Source organism: Anoplopoma fimbria, chromosome 1 (assembly GCF_027596085.1).
Source record: "Anoplopoma fimbria isolate UVic2021 breed Golden Eagle Sablefish chromosome 1, Afim_UVic_2022, whole genome shotgun sequence".
NCBI lineage: Eukaryota > Metazoa > Chordata > Actinopteri > Perciformes > Anoplopomatidae > Anoplopoma > Anoplopoma fimbria.
The window spans coordinates 7,833,452-7,856,056 of NC_072449.1; the positions used below are offsets into that span (position 1 = coordinate 7,833,452).

General features: G+C 43.4%; 1 protein-coding gene across 2 annotated transcripts in view; it reads left to right on the plus strand.

The window, feature by feature from the left end:
- Nucleotides 1-22,605, plus strand: part of clmpb (CXADR like membrane protein b) — a 92,276-nt gene that overhangs the window by 27,262 nt on the left and 42,409 nt on the right. Inside the window, exon 1 of one of the 2 annotated variants that reach the window (XM_054603152.1) lies at nucleotides 2,600-2,993. The exons of the other annotated variant lie outside the window; for it this stretch is intronic. Within the exon in view, the coding sequence (XP_054459127.1) occupies nucleotides 2,945-2,993 (49 nt within the window). The 5' untranslated portion in view covers nucleotides 2,600-2,944. Of the gene's footprint in view, nucleotides 1-2,599; nucleotides 2,994-22,605 lie in introns of those variants that run through there. 2 annotated transcript variants of the gene reach the window in all.

A 22,605-nucleotide genomic window follows, 5' to 3' on the forward strand; every position in this document is an offset into this window, starting at 1 on the left:
TCATGGACCTTGCACTTAGGAGGATTACGTTTTCATGCTCTGAAAAGAAGAAAAAAGGACGGGGGGGTGTCCCAAGACATCATCACCACAAAAAGGGGGCAGCCCACACAGTGAATTATATTTATTCTAAATCGCTTTATTTCTCCTGATTTCTCAATCCTTTTTCACAACTGGTCACATGTTCTCAGTGCAGTGAGAAACGGGTGCGTGGAGATTGCTGCGTTCTCGGTGATGTGAAACTAATCGGGGAGAAAGAGCACTTTCCACACTGGTGACTTTTCAAGGCCCCGTGGTATAAATATCAACCATCTGTGAGGCCATCTGCATTGGGGTGCTATATCATGCACCAAGGCCAAGCCACCAAACGCAGACAGGTTTCCTCCCATGGCGCTATCTACACTGCTAGTGAGACAAGTAACACATCGCACAATCACCGCTATCAACAAAGGATCTGCCCCATATTTTATGTAGGTGTGTCATCCCTTAAGTGAGGTCATCTTTTAAAGGGGCAATCATGATAACCTCAGTGCTGTGCAATGCATCGTGCAGCTGCAACCCCTGCAGCCAGATCGCATCGTGCTGCAGAACAGGTTGCTTTGGGGGAGGGAAATTGAACATGGATGTAATATGTGTTGGCTATGAGGTGTGTTTTGATTCAAGTGTTTTTTATCTGAACTTAGATTACTGTGGGAATGTGGTGATTGCAAGGGCAAACATGTCTGTTAGAAGCAGCCATCCATCATAGTATGACAGCTGATTTTGCAGCAGTTTCGAGTAGTTTTTTGTTTTTTTTTGCTTTTGTACTTTACAGTGAGCTGCAGCTGTTTTCTTAGAACACCGACTTCTGCAGAGAGTAGTTGCAATGAGACCATGACCTTTTCTATTCAGCTGGAAATACAAAGGTAAACAGAGCAACACAAGCAAAGAGGAAAAAAAAGACGCAGACGAGTGTCATTATGAACAAGATACCCGAACACAGAAGACTAAAGCTGTCACATCAGCGCGTCTTATCTCATCCGCCTCTTGCAAGTTCTGGATTTATGCATTTGTTGCCTCCCTCTGCGTCCCATCAACCGCTCTCTGCTTGCATGTGTTTTTCTTTGTGTCTGCAATGAGAAAGGGAGAAAAAGGAGAGATGGATAGTATGTGTGTGTGAGTTTCTACTTGAGCATGTGAGACATTTTTTTTTCAAGATATCTAGTTATTAGAACGGAAAGGAATGGAGGAGGGCTGGTGCTGAAGAGCAGGCCACTCCAGGGGGAAAGAGAGCGAGAGAGGGAGAGCAGAGGGCCCACTGGCGAGTGAAAATCCTTTTGTTATTTCTGTAGATTTTTGAGACAAAGAAAAATGGGGGAGTTAATTTGGTCTGAGAGCATCCATCAGCGGACAGCAGAACTCCCTTTTGCTGCTTGTTTACCTAACTTACACCATGCTGCACTTGAAAAATATCTTACCCAAAGCCAGTGACGGGATACATTTTGTGTGGCAGCTTTGAAGCGATTGATGGAATAATCCGAAAATTGAGAAGCTGGTGGACAAAATAAAAAAATGGTAAGCGAGCAAAAACATGCCTTCTGGTTCAAAACACATCTGTAACGTGCCTTTGATCACAAGCATGCGTCATCACAGCCTGCAACATATAAATAGCCTGGAAAATGTCTCATGTTTTTTAATATATCAAGTTTTTGAATTTAGAAAAAGTTTTTCTTTTTTCCTGATGTAAAATCATACCAGATTAGTTGAAGACAGTTGAAGTCCTTAAAAAAATAAAATAACCAGATAAAACATAAAATATGTAGTTTTTATTACGATTAGTGGTGAATTCATACAAATACACAAACATACTAGGTCTGGAAATAACAAATATATTGCTTATTTATTAATCGTTTGGTCTATTAAATGTCAAAGGAACGTATGTATAGCCCAAGGTGATGTCATCATACTGCTTGTTTTTTTTTTTTTTTTCGACCAACAGTCCAAAATCCTTCACTTCACTTTAAAATCCCATGAGGCAAAGAAAAGGCAGCAAAAATCTTTACATCTTAAAATTGTAATGGTTAGCATTTTCGCTTAAAAGTTAATTTCAGGTATTAATCAATCATCAAAACAGTTGCTACCTAATTTTCGACTCGATTCATTATTTCAGCCGTAAAAAGCACAGCACACTGTTTAAATCATGTATGACATGTTAAAGCAATGTCATAGTGTTTGATCAGAATGAAAAACACTTTAACATAACACCCTCCCTATAATAATATAGTCAAATTTAAGGAAAAAATAGTCCCAAAGACTCACAACAAACCCTGTGCAGTTCTTTATTATAGGACTTTTAGGATTATTTTTTTTAGCATAACAACATTTCCATTAATGGCAACATTAATATTTATTCATATCAAAGAAATCAACTCAACACCTAACAAGAGGACATCCTCCCAACAAACCTTTTCAGTGTTTGTTGCAGGATGCTCGGGATGTGTAAGAGAACTTCAGACTCTAGAGGTCTCCATCCTTCAGCATCCCCTCATCATCCACCTATCCACCCTCCTCCTCCTCCTCCTCCTCCTCCTCCTGTTTGGCATTTTGTGCAACGGAGGAGGAAAGGAGGAGAGAGACTGCTGAGGAGGAGACAGAGGGGACCCTGAGACAACACGTCCCGAGCCAGAGAGCCAGACAGCCAGGGAACTTTGATTTGACGCCAAGTAAGCCTGCGATGAAGAGGACGATGAAGAGGAAGAGCCCCGTTTCTTGTTCAGCTCCTTGGGAGGCTTAGATATTGATATGTCGGTCGTGTGCAACATATAGTGTCCTTGGACTCTGGTGCTCTCTGAAGATTTAGATTTCATCCGATTTCGCTCCTCTGTCCGCCGCGTCGCTGTGCCCGATCTCAGGTCAGCCGCATGCATGTGAAGGCGGTGTGAGCGCATTGTTTCCAGCTCCTTTGCATATGGGATTTCCAGCCGTGATGTCTGCAATATTCTGCTCTTTGTTTCTGGGTAAGTCACTTCTCATTCCTGTAAAGGAGAATGCATTCATTCAAGAAGCAGTGCAGCGTGCTCGTCTCACAATGGTCACGATGGTGGACTCTGATGTCTATAGGGTTATTATATTTAATATATATATACATTTTTTATTGTTTAGAACGTCCTTAACACCACATCTGGGGAAAATGACTTCAGCCTCGATTCAGCATGATGTCAGATTATATATATATATTTTTTTTCATATTATTTTCAGCCTCACGCTTTATAATGGGCATATCTTAAGAAATTGCTACTTGTATTTAGGCATATCTCAAAAATGTTCACCATTTGGTTTCCCAAGGCTGCTCCACTACGGAGAATTACAGGGGATAAAAAAAAAAAGTTCACCTGACCCCTCCCTTTAGGTCTGCGATCCAGATCTGTTAACCCTGTGTGAACATGGATTGACAGTCATTCTTCAAAAACCAGGCCTGCTGAACAAAATGCCTTTTACCATTATTTGACTAAAGCAAAATGTTTGTTGGGATAAATAATTAGTTTGAAACCCCCAAAAAAAAGGGTTGATTGAAATTGTTTCTTATGATCATACAGTAAGCTTTGTTTGTCTATTTATGTCATCATACTGTTACTACCAACACGGCTCTTATTACTTCTATATTACAGTATTGGAGCCAAGAGAGCTAAATGAGGGATTGTTTAATTCCACTGCGACTTCACTGCCTGGAAGTTACTGTAGCACTGTGAGACAGGGTGTAAAAATGACTTCCAGTAAGAGGTTTCACACTCCTTTCTGCTGTATCATCACCTGCAGTGAAATCCCGACAGTAGCCGGGTGTAACTAGGGATAAACCAGCGTTTTCCAAAAAAGGCTTTACAATCTGAAGTGACTGTGAAAAAGGATGTTTGCTATGAAAAAGTTTGGAAGCCCCAGAGTTAAAGTAACAGTAGTTAAAAGTGGTCATGTGAGGGGAAAACTGCAACGGAGAGCTGGCGGACTCGCCTGCTTTGGTTTGAGTCCAAAAGTCGTGCTCTAGTCTGAGCAATACTCGCTGTTCGTGGTGTCGCAGTCTGGAGAGAAATCAAAAGAATAATTTGTGTGAAATTTTTCAGTTTGGACATAAAGCTAGCATTATTTGCTTGTGCTGGACGTGGGTTGTGCTGAAGTCTTGTAAATGCCTACATCGTTTGTTGTCTCCGGCTCCCATTATTCACTTACTTATGTATTGCAGTGACCTATCAGGAGAATACCCTGCACTTTGTTCAATGTTTTCTGGGAAAGGCTCCACCCCCTGTGACCCTGAATAACATAAGCTGTAAAGAAAAATATCAGATAAGATAGTCCTTTATTAGTCCCGCAGCAGAGAGATTTACAGCAGCATAGGGTATAGTGCAAAGAAGAGACATAGTAAAAAAAAAAACAAGATCAAACAAGTATTATAAATAAGCAATAAAAAACAGTAAAGAATCCACAATAACTGAAATATTATATATATAGACAGAATAACTGTTATTGCACAGTGTATTTATATTGCACAGGTTTTAAGTGTTTTGTGGTCTGCTGGGAGCAGAGCTGGTTGTGCAGCCTGACAGCAGCAGGAAGGAAGGACCTGCGGTACCTCTCCTTCACACACCGGGGGTGAAGCAGCCGGTGGCTGAAGGAGCTGCACAGAGCCGCCAGGGTGTCCTGCATGGGGTGGGAGGTGTTGTCCATCAGGGATGATAGCTTAGCCATCATCCTCCTGTCTCCCACCACCTCCACCGTATCCAGTGGACACCCCAGCACACTGCTGGCCTTCATGACAAGTTTGTTAAGTCGGCTGTCGAGATGCTGCTGCTCCAGCAGACCACTCCATAAAAGATGGCTGATGACACCACGGAGTCAAAAAAGGTCCTCAGGAGTGCTCCCTGCACTCCAAAAGACCTCAGTCTCCTCAGCAGATAGAGTCTGCTCTGACCCTTTTTAAAAAGTGCATTTGTGTGATTAGTCCAGTCCAGGTTATTGTTCAAAAGAGAGATACTATGTGGACCTGCATGCATGCTGACTTGTTAAGCTTTACACTGGTCAACCAGTGAATCCACAGTATGTGCTCAGTGGTGATGGGCCACTGATCCTGTGCAAGCAGCTGACTCGGCAGTGGACAGTGCATAGCATAATGTGTTTTGGTTTGAACCTTCAGCCTGGTTGTGTTAGATATTGATGTGATTCAAGCTAAACATGTAGATTATCTAAATAGCAGTTCCCTACTGATGATGATGATGAAAACACGACCAATTCCTATCTGGCACTGCTGAGCCAGCAATGCCAAGGTGACCACATAACACCTGAAATCATGCAGCAGTATTTTATTCCCTAATATTAATAATAAGTATGTGCTTTTCTTAAAATAACCATCAGCCTGTGCCCAGAGTATTAAATGACTTGTTGTTGCCATGGTGAGGCATTTCTCCTTCCTCTGTCATGTCACCAGATATGACTATTTAAAACAATGCAGCTGAAAATGATACCATAAGGGTCAATGTCCAGTACAGTACAGCAACCTGGGTCATGTGTCTCTCATTCCAGAACCCATTTATTTGCCATTCAGCCAAAAGTGCTTTTTTCCCCCTGACCAGGGTAGATGTAGCTTTTCATGCTAGGCTGCTCTGCTGCACCGGACTGAAGGACATTTCCCCTAAAGTTGTACAGCCTGCATTAGTTCAAGATCAACACCGAGGCTGAGTAAAGAGAGGGGAAGTGGCTGTTTTATTATAAAAGAATCAATAGTCATTAATAGGGGCTCATTTCCTTTTTATTTGGCTGTGGCCTCGCAAGTCCTGAGACATCCTTAATTTAATATCTGCTGGAGATGTAATATCCACTGTTCACATTACAGATAAGTAGCACAATTAATTGCCACAGGGAGTTCCGTAGCTCGATGCGAAGTAAGAAACAGAACAAGGTCAAACAGAGTAACTGAGTAAACGCGTGGTCGATTCAGCCAGGTAAAAGGACGCTCGTGATGGATGGCCTATCTGTCCTTGTGAAAGGATTAAATGATTCTGAATGAGGGGATTTGAAAATGACTGTCCAAGAAGTAATAACATAGCGTAAGTCATTTGACAGAAATGTAATTGGAAAGAATGAGCAGCCTTTTTTTTTGATGTGAGATCCAAAACCTCAGCAGCCTGGCTTGGTGGGGTCTAATGTTCAATCTGTAAGTCGTTGCAATGAGAGCGATTATGGGAATGCGGTCGCAGTCTTAACATTAGCGCGCATGCATACATGTGTATAACAATGAGAAGATGGTGGCGCCTAGCTAGTGTTAGATGTAGATAAAGAGAGCAGTGGCTCCAAACAGAAATTCTGTCCCCATTCTATATTTAGCATGTCTGCCGGGGTAGGCAGAGGATCTCTGAAATGTGAAGATGACAGGAGCCTCCTGAGCCAGAGGTTATGAAGTGACATCTTGATGTGTTTGCGCCTGAATCACACTCCCACACACACACTCACACACACACACACGGCCACAGACTCCTGACATTCCTGCAAACCCTGAGACATTTCGATATTTGACGTCTAGTTACCATACATTAGGTCTCTGTTTTGATCTCCTGTTGATGCGTGTTATTCTTCAGCGTTATCACGTGCCTTTTAGTACATTCTCAGCTTTGAACATGTTTGTTTTATCGAGAGCATGTGATGAGTTTGGCGGATCTGCTTTTGCGGGACGCAGACGTGCGTGGTATTTAAAGCATTTGTCGGTTAGGTGTGGAGCCTTGCAGCGAGTTAACCTTCATCTCACATTGGAGAAGCATGGACGTTTTAAATAAATAATTGGCTGGTTGAATTCATTTACAGAGGTTTACTTGATGAACATGATGCAGACAGATCAACCCCTTTAGCACAGCAAACAGGGGGACAATACAAAGCATCACAATACGTATATGTACAAAGGAATCAGAATCCAGTAGGTATTGCTTTCAAGCTGCAGGACGTACAGTACAGTAAAGATGTTGCTGTTGACGGAAGAATAGCAAATAGCTGGCGGTGCATCGCTCCAGATAGTTAAATGACTTCCACCTACAACGTCAGCGATTTGACGTGCAGGAAAAAAAGTGTAAACAGATTCCCGTCAAGAAAGGATTTTATTACTCAGAGCAAAAGTGCCAATTGTGAATGGCTCAGCAAGGACGGAGCACTCTGGAATACAAAACCTCCACCCAGGGTGATTGAGGAGGCCTACAGATGCGCACAGAGGTCCAGCCGTCCTCAAAACAATTGACCCATATCATTAACAGACACTGATTTGCCTTCTAAGCACTCTTGTGTACGGCCTTTGAATGACAGCGTGCTCCCCTGAATAACAAACCGTCCTCTTTTTGTACCTGAGGGATTCTTCATGTTTCATTGATTTTAGTGCTTTTAGTCAGACGGTCCTTTCTGTGCTGTCGCAGCAAGCTGGATGCCATGCTTCGAACCAGAGTGTTTGTAGGTACCTGCTTTGTACTATAAGTGCTTTTATTCCTACTACTTGAGGGGCCCTTGCAGGTTGATTTTTTTTTTTTAGAGCAGCAGAAGACATCCGAAGTGAAAAATAAAGGTCGTGCTGGTGGAATGAACGTATGCTTTCTTGAATTCGTCTGCTGTGTCAACAATATTTCTTTGTTTGACATTTTCTTTTACGTTCTCCTGGTATGTTTTTCTGCCACACCCATAATATCCAAGCTGTCCAAGCATGGGCCTTTTTTTGCGCTAGCGTCTTGTGAAACACAAGACACATGCCTCGACAGAGCCGGGTTTGTCTAGAGTTTGTGACCGATGCTCCCTCCCCCCCTTTTTCATCCTCTACTGGGAAAATCACTGCCAGATTATTTTGGAACCTATGAACAGGAACTGCCTATTTCACTTTACTGCTAATCTTTGACAGATGTTCGGAGGAGAGGCTCACATTCACGTTAACTGGAGCCACATGCACAGTATACACAGCACATGACTGTACACAAAAAATTAAAGACACAGACATGTTGTGCAGATTAACTAACACAAAATATGACAACTGCCAGCTGTTTTATACAATAGGCGAACCATCTTTTTTTTGTCAGAACATATTAAGGAAGATTAGATTCACGACTCAAGTAAGAATCCTTACAGTTTGCCATTTGGGGAAGTAAGACCTCTAATCGAATCATCTAATAATTGAGTCATCCGTTAAATTCCAGGTAAAATACAATCTTAGTATTGTTTCTTAACACATTATAGATGTCAGAAATAATTGCTGAAATCATGCCGTTTCTATTTTCCAGTTAAACTTACGCAATAGGCTCTGCTGAAAACTCCTCCGTTGTTACATTATATTTACATACAGTCATTTAGCAGACGCTTTTATCCAAAGCGACTTACAATAAGTGTATTCAACATAGGTATTCAAGAGTACTACTAGTCAGTTACTGCTGCGGCTGTTAAAAGGTGGATGAATAGTTTTGAGCATTACAACCCAACAAAATGACTCGTTTCACTATCGGTATTTGATCAATTCTGTTCGATAACATTCAGAAAGTCTAGAAAAGACGCATGATTTAATTGTTTTATCACCAGTCAAGTTAGCATAGGTCTAAACAGGGAGTTAGCCTATTTGCAACCGAGTCTCCGTGCCGAGTCTCTGGTGTGCATGCTTTGCCCGTAGAATATAACATAAAGCATTATTTTGCGTTAACATTTAGCAAAAGTAGCGAGGAACAGTGGGATAGCCAAAATGTGGTATATACTGTAACGGTACATATGAAATCAACCCTCACAATGAATGGCAGTGGTTTCAGAGCCTTTTGCAGACACCACCTCAGCGAATCAGGGCAGAGAATACTGCTTTTTATAACAATTTTGAAACCTAATTTTTTATTATTTATATATATATATATATATATATATATATATATTTTTCAATCATTCAAATTTGGCTGGGTGGTTAAGAACATATTTTTCTTTGGTGTGACAAACTCAGAACACGTATTTATTTTTGCTTCACCAAAAGCAGAAAGGTCAAACATTCTCTGTGTTTGACATAAATACACTTTTAGACTGTAATTTGAGGATTTGCTGTTGTTTATACCATTGTAAGTTAAATTGTTTGGGTTGATTACATATCTTATCTAATTCAGCATTTATTTATGTTAGGGTACAAAATTCAACTGATCAGCACATAAGAAAACTCATTGCCATAGTGAGGCATGAGGGGCTTGTTTTAAATCTAGTAACTACAAGGCAGCAATGACAATAGCAATCATACTAACAAATAACCCTTCACCTCTTAAATCACTTGACCCCACTGACCCTGGGTCTCTAACTGACTGACCTTAGCAGAAAAGGATTCAGTTAGCCGTGTCATCATGTGTATAGATAATAGTTTGGGCATTGCATTATGGCATCAAGAAGGTATTTTTAGTGTGACCATGAATTGCCTCACATGGAGCACAAAGCCATCAAACTAATAATAAATGAAGCAAAAAGCAGTTAAATCAGGATCAGCTGCTCCACAACTAAAACGAGTTGCCTTTTATAACCTTGGTCAGCACTGAAACATTGCATTGGCCCCTTGTTCCCTGTAATCTCTTCAGACATAGCTATTTCCTCCAAAAGGCAGGATTTCTGTCTCATATGCAGTTTGAAAGTCAATGGTGCAGGTGCAATTACAGCTTTCTATTTTCCTAGAAAATGTTAAGCGATTTGCCGCTTGTGTGCATAAATATCTGAATCAAGGTCTACGATGGTTTTATGTAAGCAGTGAGGAGATCAAAGAGGGAACAAAACGGTGAGATAAACGCTGATGCTGTCGGTGAGGCGGAGCATGGAATTGTCTCCCATTGATTCATCCCACTAAAGGTCTGTCCTGATATTAATTCTTTCGCGGATATTGACATTGTTGGAAATCGGTTTCCATCTCTCACCGACTGAGTGCTCTTCAGCTGCGAGAGCAAAGGTGATCAAAATTCATACATCTTAGAAAAACAACATTTAAATAGATTTTATTTTATTTTATCAGTGATGGTATCATCTTAGAGCCCCCAGCCCTGTTGTGGTGCTTTCAAATGCTTTCTGCCTTAGTGAAAACTGGCAGTGCGGAATAAAGCTGGCATGCTTGTCTTCTCTAAGCAGAGCATGCTTTTGATCTATGTTCACTGTCTTTAAAACCAGGTATATCTCTGTTTTCTGCGCAGCAGCGCGATCCAACTGTGCAGGAAAATAAACAGCTCAAAAACCCAAATCCCTATTGCTGAGGTGGGTTTTTTTCACTTTCAAGCAGCTTAGCACAGCGCTTACATCAATAACACAAAGGAAGAAAGAACAGACTCTTGATAAACATTTACACCCGATGAGCTGCACAGGGGTGACATTGGTTTTGTTACAGTCGCGGTCATGCCTGTGTGTATTTTCTAAGATTTCCTCTGTCGCCTGGAAGACAGTTTACGTGTTAACCAAGCATGATCCACCTTATTGAACGTCAAGTCAAGATGATGTGAAATCATTTTCCTAACTCGGCAGACCTCGATTGAACAGTTTGATATTTTGACTGCTAGACAAACGGACACTTCACATTTTCAGTGAGTGACTTGGTGTCAAAACCACAGTAATCTGTCAATAATTGATAATTTCTCACTGATCGCTTAGCACTTTAATTGGTCATGGGGTGCACCTGCCGGACCCCAACCTGTGCGGTGTCTCATCTCAAACTGTGATTATTGATTATCATGTCTGAATGTCAACTTGGACATTCAAACAGCCACATGCTGCTGAGATGAGATACAGCAAGAGAACACAAGCTCACAGCCAGACTGCCACTACAGGGTGTCGTCCGTGTGAAAGGCAAAGAATAGGATTTTCAATGCAGACAGAAAGAATTCTAAATAGTGTGTATATTTTATTTATTCCAGTGTGGTGCCGATGCACAAAACATTGACTTTATTTCCACTCTGCATGGCACTCAGATGTTATACATCCACAGAATTGATTGCATGATGAATAAAAGAAACTTGTGCTTTACAATGGCAACCCAGCAGAGTAATTGTTTTTTTCCTTCTTCCTCCGCTTTTCCAATTGGGAGCTGACTGAATGAACAGGAGCAAATGTTCCACGTCGCTCTATTTAGACGCCTGCTGTTCATTTCAATTTGAAGCAGTTTATTAGCCCCAGCAAGCAGGACACTCCATTAGGTGTTTTGAACTTGCATGCTCCATTGTCTCACTCCATTTCCTCTTTTGCTTGCAAGCCTTCCCTAAAGCGTTAGTGGCTTTAATCAGTAGAGGCCCTTCTGCCCTTTAAACATTTATCTTCAGCCGCTTTTGGTCGTCACTGAGCAACCTGGAAAGACTTAAAGATGGATGGTGTTTGGAAGGAAGGGAATTCGGTGGCCATTGATTAGAGTGGTGGAAGACAAAGCGGTCACCTGCTCAAGACCTGAACACCATCTGGAGAATCCTCTCCACTCTTAGTGTACGATAGCTGAAGTCAGGACTCAGCAATCTGTCCAATATAGATCTATACTCTGTGTGAGAGAGAAAAGGATATTATTTTGGTTGGAGAAAAAGCGATGGTGCAGTAAGAGGGCTTAATCTATTTACTGACTGTAACAAAACTTTGGGAATGACCTTTAAGGCTATATAATATATTCAATATTCCCGATTAATTCTTTATAAGGTGAAATCCTTGGTTGTCACCAGTAACTGTACAAAGCAATAACTTAGGCCCAGTCTTGGATTGCCTGTCCTGTTCTCTTGCAGTGGATGTTGTGTGACAAATGGTTTAATTACCCGACCACAATGCCAGCCGTTTGGTCTTCCATTACCCAGAGAAAACATTGTAGACTGAATATCATTGATCAATTGCTAGGTGGTCCACAAATTAAGTACGTAATGTCCCTGATTGCACTACAGCGCTCCCATCAGTATTTCATATTAAAGAGTGCAGAGCCCTCTGTCAGGCCAAAAGGTCGAGTTTGAGCTCAGGCTGTGGTCGGAGGCAAGTTTATATCGTAGTGCTTGAAAAGCTTTCTATTCTTCCCTCTCTTGTCCTCCTGGATTTTTTTTTTTCCCCATTCCCGGCAAAGTGGTTTAGAACAGATGGCCCCACCACCTTTGTTTTTTCCGACTCGTTAGACATGACTTGTTGATGAAACGGAGCCTTTACGCTATACCGCCCATGCAGATGTGTAACTGTATATTTTTTTCTAAGGTAGCCTCTGTCATAATGTGCCTGGCAGATAAAGGGGGGGATATAATCCACAGCCTGGTTTAAATCTCTCAAGGCTCTATGGTTCGCATGTTCCAAAAGTGGACTTGTCTTGTTCATTAGCAGGGGGGGCAGCATTAGCTTTGTATGGGCATAAAATGAACATGGATTGTGTTTGTGCTTGTCACTGCAACTAAACACTCATACCCGTACACAAGCTCTCACTGCAGCTCTGCGGGTTAGTGGTGCTCGTGTGGTTGTGTAAACTCACTACAGTAATGGAGTGTACCTCGGAGACTAGCGAAATGATGCCAACAGCTTTCCAATCATAACTCGCAGCTCATTCTGTGAAAATAACTGCATGTTTCCTCCATTTGTTTTAGCCGTCTCCTGCATTTCTGCTCGGCGCACGCTCGTGTAGCTTGGCCCCATCACGCAGTGTGTCAGACCCGACTTACAGATCACCGCATCTCAAGTGAAGAGACGGGCAGAGGCTTAGGACTGCGTTCAAGATGCCTGTCATGGTTTTTGGCGTCGTTGTCCAAACTGTCACACTTTGAATGAAATTGTCTCATTATGGTTTCTGGACGAGGCCCGGTGATGCTCTTTAGTGTGTGAACGGTGCAGTAGTGAGCGAACGCCTGGCTGACTTTCATGTCTCTCTCAAAAATCATTAAACATGAGGCTTTTTTTTTTGGACCTCACATCTTCACTCAGCAGCAGACATCATTTTTATTTTGTGTGTCTTTCTTCAAGAGGGAAATCAAGAGTGTTAGCATTAGGCTTGATTTGCTGTCTGGGGTTCCAAAGACGCCGTGGAGAAGGAAATAGCAGAGTTTGCAAACTCAGGCTCTTAAAATAATTAAAGTTGGCATGATGACTCGGCTTTCATGACGGGTCCAAGCTTAGAAGAAGACGGCTTTGGGACTTGCCACACAGCCACAGCAAGCCGTGTTATACCCCGAAATGAGGAATAATGAAGGTTAGATTATGCAGTGTGCGGATGAAATGAAATTACATGCATAATGCTGTCACTGTGGAGTGAAAAGGAGCTTTTGGCCACTGACCCATCATACTAGAAAACAAACATTTTTCCATTAAGGAGAGGGAAATGCTGTTTACTCTATTAACCTTTCCTCGCAGTTGCACTCTTGACATTGAACAATGTGGAAGAGGCCGGCTCCTTGCTGGCCCTTTTTGCTAATGAGGCAATTAAGTCTATCCTGCCTTGGTTGAGCAAGGGGCAGAGAGAGCGAGGCAAGTCATCTGCTGTCTCAGCAAACACCAAGAATCCTAGCCGTGCCGCATTCAGAATACATAACAAGCCCTGCTTTGTTGTAGTGGCCGCCCGGCCGTCGTGGTCCTCCCCTGTCGATGAGACCCTCAGCACGGCCGGGAGATCAAAGAACCGTATTTATCCATGTGCACTGAATCGCAGCAAACGGAAATGGAAGAAAAACAGTGAATTAAAAGGATGTTTGGTGTTTAGCTATTGTGATGCCATGATGGGCCACAACTGCTTGAAAATCGTTTTTGGATAACACAGCGGCACATAGAGCACTGCTCGGGGATAAAATAGTGCACCATTGCTTTTATTCCCTGCTCTACACAGTATAGAGTAAATACTGCCTGGTTGTTAATGCTTCAGAATAACCGCAAAGCAAATGAATGAATATATCTGAGTCATATTTCTGCAATGAATGTGTATCAGCCTGATGCCTGTTTCATATATTACATTACATTACAGTCATTTAGCAGACGCTTTTATCCAAAGCGACTTACAATCAGTAGTATATTACATATCATTCACCCATTCACACACTGATGACAGGCTACCATGCAAGGTGCCACCATCAGACTCTAACTAACATTCATGCAACATCCAGTCCACACCGATGGCAAGCCTTCGGGAGCAACTTGGGGTTAAGTGTCTTGCCCAAGGACACATCGACTGCCGAAGCCGGGTATCGAACCACCGACCCTCTGATTGGAGAACTACCTTACTCTCCACTACGCCACAGCCTCTGTGTGTCCTGTTGACTTGAGTATTTAGCATGTAACTCTTATGTTATGAGTTATTCATGCAGCTAAAAGAACTCTTGCTGGTTGACTGAAGGCCGGTGTCAGGAGTGGTGTACATTGTGGCTGGAGGTTTACTGAGTACAGTGGAGTGGAGTGAGGATGTAGCTCTGATCCCAGTCCCACAAGACCTATGAGAAAAGCAAGGTTATGCCTCTCTTTTTCACCTGCATGCTGATAGCTGACAGACTGATTCCCCTATGTGCGGCAGATGGAAATAGAAAGATATGGATATACAATCACGTGCGCGCATACATGATTGAGTGGCTGTCAATGTGTGTGTTCATTCCTGATTTTTATCATCAAATCCCCTCTCTGACACATGTCTGAGGAATAGCACGGAATTGCAATTTCCACAGGAACTTTCCAGGAGAACGGTGATTGCGGTTAAATGTGCTGATACTCTGCATTCATTAAAATAAAAAATAAAAAACACATACACACTTGTTACCCAATTAAATGACAGCAATTAGCATGTTTCCTCCCTCTCAGCCTAGGCGCTGGCTGCTTTGAGCAGCTGCCGAGCCCTACAAAAGGGCCCAGCATTAGGGCCTAAGTTAATGTGTTTAAGGGATGCACAATTCTAACGAGCGATAACGAAAGGCTTACGGCTGCTCAGAAGGGATTAGGGGACATAGTTGTCTGTCTTAAAGCTCAGGCTTAGCCATCATACTCTTTTTTTTTTCCTCTCTCTCCCTCCTCCATCTCTGCTCCCTGGTAATGAATCGCAAGTGTTTCCTAACGCAAGGCGTGAAAAAGTCGGCAGGGAATGAAGACTGCTGCTCATTAGCTGAGGAAAGGTGTACCGAACCAGGAAGAGGAGATGTCCGGGCAGATTTGCTTGAAATCAATGCCGGCCTTCTGAAGCTTCCTCTACAGTATGTGGCTGCCACAACTTATCAGAAGAGATTCATCGGAGCTTATGTAAGCGGACAAAAAGGTGTGCTTAAGCGCCACGCAACACTGTGGCTCCCTTGAGCATCAGATTTCAGCCCTCTTGTGCAGCTTACAGGGTCCACTTTAACATATTTGCCTTCGCCATGTGACCAGATCAATACTGAGAGATTACCTCTGCTCGGGTGTGAGACAAGGCTGTCTCTGAAGTGGCAGGATTGGAGGGTGACAGAGCTGACGGTTTTCAGTTACAGGACGCTAAAGATGCATATTGACAAAGGCGCCAGGAAAAGTGCACAGTTGGCAAAGGGCTGCGCCGGTAACTGACCATGTGTGTAAAATAACTGACACTGGACAACACAGGTTACATTATTTTACTGCAAAATATACTGAATAACACAGGAAACACCACCATCAGACACTTACAGTCTTACTTATCTCAATCCAGACTCAATTCTTTGGCTTCGCATGTACTTGAAATAGAGCTTTTATGATGGCATTTCACTGAGTATTCAGCTCACATGGCAGCAACAGTAGAAGAAGACAATAAGTCCTTTATGCTTGTGTTGTATTTGAACCAATGTGTTCGAGTCACAGTTTAATGCATGCTGTTGCTACAAGCCCTGGACGGATGATATGGCTGACCTTTGGTTTATACCGACGCTGTCCTTTAAGCTCAAGCTAACAGCCCCCTTGTGAAGACTGATGGACCTGGGCGCGGTTCTTCTGAACAATGTCAAGAGTGTTGTCACTCGCCCCCTTGCGCCGCCCCCTCGCTAAGTGTGCGGGGGAGACATCTTCGTTGACATGCAAGTTAGCACCGTTTTGTCGTCTGCTAACTGAACCACGCAGGGTTCTTTGGGGAAATCATAACGCATCGGCGGCAGCACGTTTTGGATTATTAATGAAAGTTATTGTGTTGGAAGTGTGGAGCTCTACTTGCGACCTAGTTAGAGATGACGTGTGCTTTATTTTCCCCCGCTTCACCTCTCCATTGTCCTCTTCACGGCCAGACCAGCTATATTTATATTTACCTTTTGTGCAATTGACCTCATGAAAGGGAGAGTGGGGGTTATACAGAAGGTAGAGCAGACTTTCAACACACTATATCCCGTGTTTGGACACTGTCATATGCTATTGCACACATTATCATCTGAATGCCACACAGTGACCAGCAGAACATAGGTTTTGAAAGCCTTCATCATTTTACATTTGGATTTTTGTTTTACTTCAACTGTAGTTTGGCTCAAGTTATCCCACTTGTGCTTTATTTATCACATCTATCACAATCTACAGCAAAGTATTTTTATTGTAGAGCAGAATAACAACTTTTCTTTTGTATTTATTTTGCAGACCCCAAATGTTCTCTGTTTTGCCACTGTTTGCCTACATGCCACTGGAACACATTGGAAGTATGAATGATGTTTCTAGAGTGACCAGCATGGTCATTAATCCTAATATTTGGACTGTGGCCGCCATCCTCTCCCAGCCGTGGCTCGACTACAAGTAATCATAGCCATACACCGCTGTGTATAGTGCTGCAGGAAAAACACTACAAGCGCAGAAGCTTAGTCCATCAATCTAGGAGGCCAGGCATTTTATTTCTCCAACCCCATGTTGGAGGATTTTACATGCCACACTACCCCCATCCTGAGGGAATATGTTTATGAGCCCTTTCTCTGACCGTCCTGCCTCCTCCCAATCCCCTCTCCATCTTATGAGACGAGGGGTCTGAGCGGATGGAGCGCGTACGGCTTTCTGCGGCAGGGTCTTGATGGATGGCCACTCAGCTACCCCCCCCCCCCCTTTTGCTCACCAGAGGCCGGCCATCTTTCTCCCTCACTGGCCGCGTGCACCTTCATCTGCATGAAGACAGTCAGGGATGCTGCTTTCTGTGAGCTCAGCAAGGGCCGAGTAGGAGTATTTGATTAGGTGTAATGGAATTACAGTAATCAGATTCCAAAAAGATGACATCTGTAATCTGTTGCAGTTACTGTAAATATGCTGTAATCAGATCACAAATGCCTATGATGTTCCAGAGTTATTGCATAGCTCAATACAACTGTGGCATTTCAATTGTGGAACTTCTTCACATCTTGCAGAATTGTAGATTAAAATGAACCCTACTTAACCGAATGCTCTTACAGGAGTGCGACGTAAATTAACTATTCCAGCAGCATTACTGGTTACAATTTTCTGCAGGTAATCAGCACTTTAAGTAATTGCCTCTGCGTGTGCAGTAATCCTCCACACCCTCATAACTGGTGTTGCAGTGGAACGGTGGGCTTGGGATATGCAAGGGGGGGGGGGGGGGGTTGGATGGATGGATGGACACGTTGAGGTGGAGTATTATAGCATCAGGATGACCCCGGGGCCTTATTGGAGGCTACTGCTCGGTCATAGAAGGAATAAACGCTGCAGGGTGCTCTGCATGGCAGCGCGCTGCTGCTTTTGGGTCAGAGGAATGAGGGGAGAGGGAGAGAGGGAGAGAGAGGATCTGTCATTGATCCTGTGGCATTAGCCTTGGCTGCAGTCATAATGAAGCCAGTGCTGTGTGCTCTATTTGTGAGTGTGTAGACGTGTGTGTATGTGTGTGTGTATAACCAACAACCCCTGCAAATATCTGCATCTGGAGTGTTTATATCTCGGTGATTAATTATAACTCATGTGGACACAAAAAAATCACTCAAAGTGTGTGTGTGTGTGTGTGTGTGTGTGTGTGTGTGTGTGTGTGTGTGTGTGTGTGTGTGTGTGTGTGTGTGTGTGTGTGTGTGTGTGTGTGTGTGTGTGTGTGTGTGTGTGTGTGTACTGGATGTGTATATCCCCAGATACCTTTGTGTGAACATATTGCAGGGTTTGCATTGTCATCGTGTGAGTACACTATGCGTATGTATTTCCCCGACTTCGAGTGCATGTTTGCGTGTGTCTGTGTGAGCAGTGATGAAGCAGGAGAGGCTGCTTGGCGACTCATCCATCATCCCCCCTGGCCCGTGGTGCCCTCAGAGGAGCGCGGCGCTGTCACGGTGACATTGGGCTCATTTTGGACTAGAAAAATGGTGCATCCCCCCCCCACCCCCTCTCTGTTCTCCAGCCAACCAGCCAGCTTAGACGCCGCAGTAACAATCCCTCTAACAGTCTCAGGCTCCTTCCCCACCCCCCCACTATAAGCTATGTGCGCCGTATCCAAGAGGGCAGATTGCTAATCAGAGCCAGCGCTCTATTGGAGGGCCCTCGTTTGTCCAGGGTCGTTTAAGTGAAGCTGCCTCAGGTGGGTTGTCCCCTTCTCTGACCCTCCCTAACCCCCACCCGCTACTGGATAACCTTGGAAAGGGTTGGAGGAGGGGGGAAGCAGGTGGGGGACAAAAGGGGGAGTGATGAGACCACTTTGTGAGAGTCCCGGTCTCTCTCCACAGCGTCCTGCGACTCTCCCCTTGTTGGTAATGTACGTGGTGAGTCAGCATGAGCAACTGCAGTACAGCGGCCCAGTCGTGACTCGGTGTGGTGTATGTGTGCTGCAAGATGTTGGAAAAAATTGACAATGCAATATGTTTTTTTCCAGCCAACGAAAAATATTGACTGTAATAGCTCTATTTGAGAAAAAAACATTGCAGAATTATTGGGTGGGGTTTCCAGTTGGAGTGCATCTGTATAGAAAATTAAAAAATAAGAATTTATAAGAAGTAGAAAAATGATTTTACTCTGAAGACCTTTTTTGCGAGTGAACTATCCTGAACTTTAATGCTATACATTTGGTTTTAACGCACCAAACACAAAGGCAGGTGAGCGCTGTGACAACTACTGAAGTGGTTTTGGAGGGGTTAGAATAGGCTTCACTGGCTCACTCACATTGACACCATTGTATTCTTATAATACTCTCCTATCAATCCAAGCTAAAGTTGATGATCTGACATGTCATTCTAATAATGCATGTTGCTCACCTTAAAAAAAAAAAAAGGGAGGTCATATGTGAATGATGAAGTCTAGAAGGGATCCAGATCTAAAATATTGCAGATAATACGGAGGAGCAGCACTAAGACGAGAAAATCCTATCCACCTTAAAGGTCAGTCCATCTTAAGTGAGCCAGGGCCAAAGATGTCGCTAACTTCACTTTAATCAGCAAGAGGCAAGCAAGACACGGGAACTTGACTTGGGTTTTGATGAATTGTAGCATCTATTCATCGACAAAAATACTGTACCCAAAACGCACTGCTACAATCACAGCTATAAAGTTAACTTTATCTCTACTGTCACACGTGCTTTCTGCACACTTGACTGCACACTCACTAACATTATGCACAAAACCTATTACGCGCTGAGTTATTCCTTTACGAAATGTGCCGCTTGTATAACACAGTTTAAAAAAACATCTTAAAGTTTAATTTAAAATGAATTCCCTGATGCTTATGCCAGACCGTGAGTCAACATCAGGCGTCCTGCGATGTGACTTTCGGGCATGTGCATATTGCAGTGTGATGCTAAAACAAGATATCGTGCAGCCCTAGTGAGACACTTGTATGCTTCTTCTTAGTACCAGATCCATGTGTACTGCTTTAAAGGGTTCTAAATGCAACACACAGTGTCGCTTTCTCTATCTCCTCAAGAAAAACAGTGAGTGTGGTGCATGAATCTACAAATTTGGCTACGGCGAATGCTTTGTATTGCAGGTAGGCACTTCGCTAAGCGCATGATCCTCTGAGGACAACTTACACATGGCTGATGCAGCCACATGGCAGAACACATGTGATTGTTTCAAAAATATTTTAAACAATCACATTAGTTCATAGTCGTACACACACACACACAGAGAAAGTTGGTGCTGTTTAACACTTACGCACAAAAAGACACAGCCTGTGGAGACACTGATAAACGCATGCAGACACAGCTCGACCACCAGCTCCCATTATGTAACTGCAGTCAAAACATTTTAATGTCATTCCTCCCAAAACGGCACCTTGTTGTTGGAGAAAGGGGGGGGGGGGGGAGGGATGTCGGAAACAGAAGCAGAGAGATAAAAAAAAAATGAAAAGGGAGGGAGGCATAAAGGGAAAGAAACAGAGGGAGACAAGGAGAGACAGACAGAGGAATACGAGGAGGAGGAGAAAAAAAAAAGAAGAGGTTGAGGGACTGCAGCATGTTCGCCCTCCCCGTTCCTTCCTCCCCGGGTCTGCAGCTAAAACAGTTGCTAATCAATCCTGCCACTTAACACACAGAGACGAAGAAAAAACACACACATGCGCTGTATACACTGGAATCTACTGACACATCAGCCGAGGCGACACGCAGACGCACATGCTCGGCTTTTCCTCAGTAAGCCTCCTTTCATAGATAACCTCTCCAGCTGACAATAGCAACAATGGCATAAATCCTGATCCCGACAACAACAACAGCGATGGACAGCCACGTCCTTCACTGAACCCACGTCAGCACATTCTCCCTCTCTCTCTCTCTCTCTCTCTGTCTCTTCTCCAGATCTGTATATATATATATTTTTTTTAAACAATCAGTTTCCAGAGCTCCAAACATGTGAGGACATGTCGGGTTGGTGGCTGATTGATCAGCCTGTTCTGAAGCTGCGGATCAATTGCCATCCGTCTTCTTCTATTGGAGATCTAGTTTCCTCCATTTGCCTGTAACAGCCTGCCCGGCGACCTCCTATTCCCACCTGACCTCACCTTTTCCCATAAGTCAGAGCGAAGGTCATAGCCTGTTATTAATTTGCGTGACCTTGATGACTTTGATGTCCTATTGAGCCGCTGAGCAGTGCCGCATCTGTATTGTCTTTCATACAGTCCTGAGAATAACTTCCTTCCTCTGCAGGGGATCAATAATGTAGCATAGGGCGTAAGGAATATTACGCCGTTTCCCCCGCCGCAATAATGGCAGGATTTGTGGAGAATATATGCAAGCTAGCCTGGAATCAATAGCTCTAATGTAAATGTAAACTATTTTCCTTTCCTGTCTCAGTGACGGCATTGTGGTTTGTTTATGTACATTTCTATACACTTGAGGGCATATTTGAATCTGAGAAATCTACACTGGCATTTTACTGTGTTTAGTTACAAATAGCACTTTCCCTTTTGAATATCACAGACAAGTATTATGATGCATTGCTCCATGGAGTCTTATCACAGCCTCGCACCATGAAGGAATGTTGAATAGCACATTTCAATCATTCTGTCACGGGAGAACTATAATCTTTTTCTTCTGCATGGCATATGTCCTTCCACGTCTAACTAATCCTTATTATGCCTCAGAAGCGAAGGTCATTGTCAAAGCCGAGGGGTGATTAAATTAATCCACTTGTTTTCTGAATCCGATTTACCTCATTTTCCAAACTGGGGAACAATGTACTCGCACAAAGACATCAAGATGATAGTGCGGCACGCATTAGAGGAAGGAGGGCCCCTACGCCGGAGAGGCTTCTATTATCTGTCTACATCATCTGCATCCTATTCTGCATCCCAGCTCTATCAGCGGATTTTTCTAATGACTGCATTCAAAGCTATCGCTGCCATACGGAGAGGGAAAGTGAAAGTGGGAGGAGGGCACGCGAGTTAAGAGCAGCATGATCTCTCTTATTCATGAATCGATCTATGTCGCTGCAGCATAAGCCGCTCGCAAAGAAAGGACCGGTGGGCCCCGGTGAGCAGGAGCCCCAGCGCTGCGGCCGGCCAGCCTCAGTGAGTTACGCAGTGCAGTGGCATACCATCGACTTCATTAGCCGGTCCCTCCCTTCAAGGGGATGGGTTATTTACTACTGCACAGGGGCAAGGACAGATGCTCCACAGATATTATACTATAGTGATTTTCAAAAGTGCAAATAGGTGTGTGTAGGTGGGTGAATGTGCGTGTGTGTGTGTGTTTCAGAGCTGTTTGTATCAGCAAATCAGGCTGTACCTATGATACATCCTGACTTTGGTATTTTAATTCAGTGGATGCAAAATAAAGTGATTAAACTGCGTCCTGTGTGAGTTTTTAACTCTAACTCTGCATGTCAGCTCACAAACGTCAACGCACTTTTCCCTGCTAATGTGTTATGAATGTGTGCTTTCATCCGTTCGTCACGCAAGTCTGCATTTATGAACATTTGTTTATGGATTTATTAGTACGCCTGCATTTCAGTACATTAGCACAACCATTAGCGTCTCCCTGTCCGATCCGATCACTCTCGTCTGCCGTACCATCACATGGCATGTGAGTCACTAAAAGTCGTAGAGGGAAAGGTGGAGAGTTTTTTCCAGTAGTGTGAGAGCTTATCGTCATGAGATCATGGGATTGAGTGGCATTACAGCACACTATGATTTCAGTTTTTCATCCGATCTTGGAATGCATGCCACTATGCAATTAGAGATCAGTGGTTGATGGTTGTATAGGATGTGATATTTAACCCTTTCAAACTTTTGCATTTGTAGTAATAGAGTCCAAGGGCTAGGGCAACAAATCATTTTCTT